Source organism: Lagopus leucura, unplaced genomic scaffold (assembly GCF_019238085.1).
Source record: "Lagopus leucura isolate 7727_CA_CO unplaced genomic scaffold, USGS_WTPT01 34875-0_obj-0_obj, whole genome shotgun sequence".
Classification (NCBI taxonomy): domain Eukaryota; kingdom Metazoa; phylum Chordata; class Aves; order Galliformes; family Phasianidae; genus Lagopus; species Lagopus leucura.
The window spans coordinates 1-5,538 of NW_024969383.1; the positions used below are offsets into that span (position 1 = coordinate 1).

The 5,538-nt window shown below is 62.7% G+C and overlaps 1 protein-coding gene across 1 annotated transcript; it reads right to left on the minus strand.

Moving 5' to 3' along the window:
* Positions 1–894: 894 nt before the first annotated feature.
* On the minus strand, positions 895–2,905 carry LOC122194120 (sperm-associated antigen 4 protein-like). Its single transcript, XM_042895043.1, has 5 exons — positions 2,814–2,905; positions 2,618–2,727; positions 1,920–2,087; positions 1,474–1,563; positions 895–1,256 (listed from the first exon to the last, which is right to left on the minus strand). Exons 1-5 carry the CDS (start codon positions 2,878–2,880, stop codon positions 1,131–1,133), a joined length of 561 nt encoding a protein of 186 aa, XP_042750977.1. The 5' UTR covers positions 2,881–2,905; the 3' UTR covers positions 895–1,130.
* Positions 2,906–5,538: the final 2,633 nt, after the last annotated feature.

Genomic DNA, 5,538 nt, shown 5'->3' on the forward strand with positions numbered 1-5,538 from the left:
GCCGTGCCGAAGCTCGTGCTGTTCTCGTGGGCACGCTCCTGCAACCTGCCCCAGCCCCACTCTCTGGATGCCATCCCTTCCTCCTCCTATGGCGCGCTGCTCGGTGTCCTTGGCACCGGAGCCCGGAGGACACGAGGGTGAGGAGGGCTGGTCTGGCACGCGCCTGAGCATCTCTTCCCGGAGGATCTGCTCCGCGAACTCCCCAGGCACCGAGGTGAGGCTCACGGCCTGCAGTTTCCCTCCGAGGGGCTCCTCAGAGCGCCGTTTCCATTCTCCAGTCGCCACGGACTTTGCCCAGCAGCCACGACCTCTCTAAGGAGCTGCAGAGCGGCTCAGCGAGCCCGGAGTCGGCCGGCTGCTCCAGCACGCGGCACGCACGGCGCCGGGCCCCAGAGACTTGGCCAAACGCAGCCGTCAGCTGGCCCTGCGAGCGCCACAACTGCGTGCGTTCGGTGCGCTGCCCCAACCCGAGCCGGCGAGCGGCGCCAAGCGGGCAGCCTGGCCTCTGGCCCTGGCTGGGGCCGCAGGCAGGGCTGTCGCTCTGCCCGTGTCGCTGCGCGATGCCAGGCGTCCATCTCTCTCTCTGACCGCTGGGCCCGCCTCAGCCTGCCCATTTCCTCTCGCGGCCTGGAGATCCCGCAGTTCCCCGCAGCCAGAGCTCTGGGCGGCTCGGTGGCTCCTCGGAGCTCCGTCCGGCTGCCCGTGTCAGCCCAGAAAGGCTGCGGCCCCTCCGCCTGGCTCTGTGCCTCAGCCCGGCTGTTGCTGAGCGCTCGCCGTGTCGCTGTCAGGGGAGCACCGGCCAGCCCGGCGCAGGGCTTTGGGAGGCTGGAGAGGAATGAGGAGCTGCCCCCCCCACGGAGCTGCGCCCCATCTCAACACAGACGCGGTTCGAGATGATGTTGATGTTTTTATTTTTTGGTCAGTAAGTCCAATTCCAGATCTGACAAATGCCAATTTCAGATCTGACAAATGCCAATTTCAGATCTGACAAATGCCAATTTCAGATCTTACAAATGCCAATTTCAGATCTGACAAATGCCAATTCCAGATCTGACAAATGCCAATTCCAGATCTGACAAATGCCAATTCCAGATCTTCCACGTTCAATTTCGGATCTTCCAAGTCCACTTTCAGACGGTCAATTTTTTCACCATCTTCCCGTGCACCTGCACTCGGTAAATGCAGGTGTATTCTGGATGTCCCCAGTTGCTCTGCACCAGAACCTTGATGTGGCGAAAGGCTCTGGCAGGATGATTCTGCAAAGGAAATGGGGAGGAACAAAGAAATTGCTGGGGTTCCAATTCCCACCCTGTGCTCCACGGCTCGCCCCTGCCAGTTGCTCCTGTTGCTCAGCAGCTCCAGACAGCGAGAGGAGCGTGGCTGTGCAGCCGGAGGGCTCCAGTTGCAGGCCTGTGGGAGCACAGGGAGGGACAGGGAGCAGGCGTCCTCCCTGGCGTGCTGCCCCTGTCCTACCTGGAGCAGGAAGATGTCTAAGAATGCCTTCTGCACATCGAAGGTGAACGACCCGAGCGGAACCTCCTCTTCGCTGTCCACATCCAGCCCCTTGCAAGCAAAGCACAAGGATGGACGCTCAGATTCGTGCACCAAGAGCAAAGCCGTGCGCTGTGTCAGCACGTGGCTGCCCACCCCCCTGCCCCGGGGCTCGGGCAGCAGCCCGGCCCTGCTTCCGCTGGAGCTCAGTCTCGGCCTCGAGGTTTGCTCAGGAAGCCCGAGATGCTTGCCGAGCAAGGCTTAAGAAGGATGCCAGCTCTCCAGCTTAGGAAACATCCCCTTGGGGCACTGCAGTGCTCGGCAGGCGGCGGGACACAGGGCTCTGAGGATGCCTAAAAGCAAGCCAGTCCCTGCTCGGCACTGTGCTGTGCCCAGATCCCAGGCAAAAGAGCAAAGCAGTGACTTACAAAAACAGCAAATTCTTTCGGGGCACTGCTGGGGGAGGCAGCTGGAGTCAGCCCTGGGTCAACGTGTTCCAGAATGACACAAGAGGGCAGGATTTCAGCTGGCAACCCGATGACCACCTGGCCCTGATGTCCCTCCATGGGCCAGCATTGTCCTGGTGAGTCGCCCGGCTGCAAACAGAATGGGAGAGCAGAGGATCAGGAGAGAGCGCTGGGGCCACCGCACTCCTGGTTCAGCTAAGGGCAAAGGCAGCGAGCGTCTGCGGGCCGTACTTGTGCTTGAGAGTGGCTCACGTGTGAGGAATGGGGCAGAAGCACTGGGCCTGAATTCCCCGCCCGACAAAGGGGCTCTCAGTGTCACCGCCAAGGGGAAGATGGCGGCTGGGAAAGCGTCGCAGTGGGACCGTCTCTCTCCAGCACTGCTCCGCCGGCCCCCAGCTCTGCCCACCGAGGGACAGCTGGGATGGCTGTGGCACTGCGGTGTCGGCGGGGAGGAGATCTCTCACCCAGCTGGGACTGAGGAGCGTGGGCCCCACACACACAGCGCTTCAGCTCAGGTGAGGGGAAGCACCGATTTCCAGCACGCCCGGCCCCGTATCGGACCTTGGGCTTCACGGCTTGAGCAACGCGCCGGGCCTGAGGGGAGACCCCCGAGGGGGAGCGAGGGGTGCAAGCGGCGCTGCTGATGGCCGCCACGATACCTGCAGGATGGTATCCGGAGGATTCATGGGGACGATGAAACTGTGGAGCCAGCAAAACCAGCACTTAAATGTGTAGGTAGGAGAAGTTCTGTGCAGGTCGATGGTACCACCTGTAACGATGGGGAGGAGATGAGTGCGAGAGGCAGCAGACATGGAGGAGCTGAGGGGAGCAGGGCTTGCCTGCCTGTGTCCTCACCAATGCTCTTCCGTGCCCAGTCCGGCGTCTGATAGCACTCCTGCCGTGCTCTCAGCTCAGACAGCATCCGCTGGAAGGACAAGAAACCATGTCAGGACGCGGCCACGTCAGCGCGCAGCTCAGCGTGACTGCCAGCACCCGGAGGCCTGACATGCAAGGCCAGCCGCGTCCCGAGGGCTGTGAGCTCCGTGCTGGCCGGCACGAGGGGCCAGGACTGAGGAAGGATGTCCGAGCCCACGGCCACTGACTCTCTGTATTTTCTGGAATCTCCACAAAGACACAGTGAAATACACCTGGGTAGCGACTGCAACTGGAAAGACAGAGAGAAGGTCGTCAGTGCAGGGGTTGCTGCTGGTCCTGTGCCCATGCTGGCTTTTCCTTGGAGCCTGGGAAGCCGCGGGTGGGCGGAGGATGTCGGGAATGGTGCGGGCTGAGGACATGTCTCTGCCCACGGCCTTCAGGGCACTGCAGCCCCGCGGCCCCGTGGTGCAGCTCGGTGCCCCAGCGCTGCTCCCGTTTCCCCTGGCTGCACCCGGCGGCACCGAAAGCAGCGTGGCGGGCAGAATGCCAGCCCTACAGGGAGGCCAAAGCAAGGCCGACTCGAGGATGTCCTCGAGAAGCGGCACCGGGGCCGTGGGGTCCTCCTCGGTCCGCATCCTAACGCTGGGGGGACCGCAGCAGCTCTCGGGCTGAGTGGGACCCAGTGGTGGAGAGCAGCTGTGGAGCAAGCAGGCGGCCAGGATAGGAAGGCAGAAGTGCTGCGCTGGTGCTCCAGTGCCTCTGAAGGCCTCTGCTCACACGGACCTCATCCAGCACAGCCCCGTGGTCGCTGCAGGATGTTTGCTCATCGGGACTCACCAGGAAGCAGCAGAGACAGTGCGACGAACACTCTGGCGCGGTTCATCTTGTGCTGTGAAGCAGCAGCAGCCAGGCATCTTCTAATTCTATTGCGTGCTTTACACAGTCGGCCAGCGGAGGCAGGACCTGATGCTGGTAAAGGCCCGCTCACTTCCGCCGGCTCACAGAGGCTTCTGTGGGAGGAAAGAACCTGGTTGAGCACCGGTCCCACCGTGTGAGAACCGAGGCAGGCGGCAGCAGCCTCCGCAGAGGCCCTCCCAGAGGACGGGCCTTGGGCTGCCCCCCGGCGCCGTCCCGGCTGCAGTGAGGGTCAAACCAGAGGCTTCCCCCGGCTGCCCCTCTCCTCGGGACACCGAGGGCTGTGTGCTCGCTTGCCCCCGGCCCGATGCCACCGGCCGGTTCCCCCCACCTCGTACCTCTGCCCCTGCGCTGATGTGTCCCCAGCAGGGACCTGCTGGCCCTCGCCGACAGCCCGGCTCCCTGCGGGGCACTTAGGTGCCCTGGGGCGCCTTGCGGTCGCAGCCTTTCTCCTCGCCATCGCAGCGAAGGTGAGCCCTGGAAGCGGCACGTCCTCTCAGCACCACGATCCCAAAAGCTCTGAGCCCACTGGGGCTCTGCCAGCTGCAGCCCTTGGCGGGCTGTGATGTCACAGAGGGCAGCTGTGATGTCACAGAGGGCAGCTGTGATGTCACAGAGGGCAGCTGTGATGTCACAGAGGGCAGGGGCACAGCCGGCCCATGAGCAGGGCACGCCCAGCAGCTGGGGGCATGGAGGGCAATTTTGTGCTCCTGTATGACCAAGATGTTGTAATTGCAATATAATCAAAAGAGTAAGGCAAAAGCAAACAAGGATCACAAAAGAGAATAAGTAGAAGAGCTTACCCTTGGGTTGAGCTCACCAGAAGATACCAAAAGAGGAGGATCTCCAGAAGAGATCCTTCCCCTCTGGTAGCCAGCTCTTAAATAGGTCCAGGAGGGGTGGAGCCTGGCTCCACCCCTTCCGGCAGCACAGGTGAATTGCCTTCACCTGTGCTCCTCTGGCTGACTCAAGGCTCACCTCAGGTGATTAATCAGAGGTTCAGGCCGTGACTCAGCAGTTCCCATACAGCTCCCCACTCTGGACCTGAGAGGAGGGCCGGCCACAGTTCAGCCTCGGGTCTCCCTGTGACGCACAGAGGCATTTCTTCATCAAATCACAGGATCTCAGCACCTGAGTTGGGTCGGAAGGCACCTCCCAGCCCCCCCAGCCCCACCGTGATGTTCGGACTCGCTTGGATGCTCAAGGAGGTGATGGAGGGGTTCGGAACACGTTTCCCTTTTGGACTCAAGGGACGGCCTACAGACAGAAATTGCTGTGGACGTTCTCCAAGCTCCGACCCCTTTCAGGCCCTACCTCCTGGCCACATGCGACACGCTCCCTTTCCCCACTGGCCGAGGAACTCGGGGGATCCATTCCCGGCTCGCCCACCACGTCACCCATCCGATGCCTGGCAGCCTCCCTGGCGGCCTCGGTCCAACTTCTCTCTACATTCGGACCGGTTCTCTCCGACCTCCTGGCGCCTTTGGTAAATAAAACTCATTCCGAGGTCACCTTCAGCAGCCGAGTGGCGTCTCGCTTTTGTAAGGACACCCCCTCGTTCCCCGCCGTCCCTTCATCCCCCCGGGACCCACCGCCCCTCCCGGTCCCACCGCCCCACGGGTCCTCAGCACGGAGCCCCGGCAGCCCGAGTGCAGCACCGCTGAGTGCCAGCCCTTGGGACGCTGCCGCTGCCCCCGTCAGACGTGCCGCCGTTCCTTTCGGCTCCTTGTCCTCGCTGCCGGCCGCTCGCGATGCCTCCAGCCGCACACGGCCTCTGTCCCAGCCACCA

Bases quoted from the DNA above. Each gene is read 5' to 3' on its own strand.
- LOC122194120 (XM_042895043.1), bottom strand. From the start codon at position 2,880: ATGCTGTCTGAGCTGAGAGCACGGCAGGAGTGCTATCAGACGCCGGAC. The intron at 2,728-2,813 runs GTGAGGACACAG...CCATCGTTACAG, and splicing joins CTGGGCACGGAAGAGCATTG to GTGGTACCATCGACCTGCAC. The intron at 2,088-2,617 runs GTATCGTGGCGG...TTCTGTTTGCAG, and splicing joins CTCCGGATACCATCCTGCAG to CCGGGCGACTCACCAGGACA.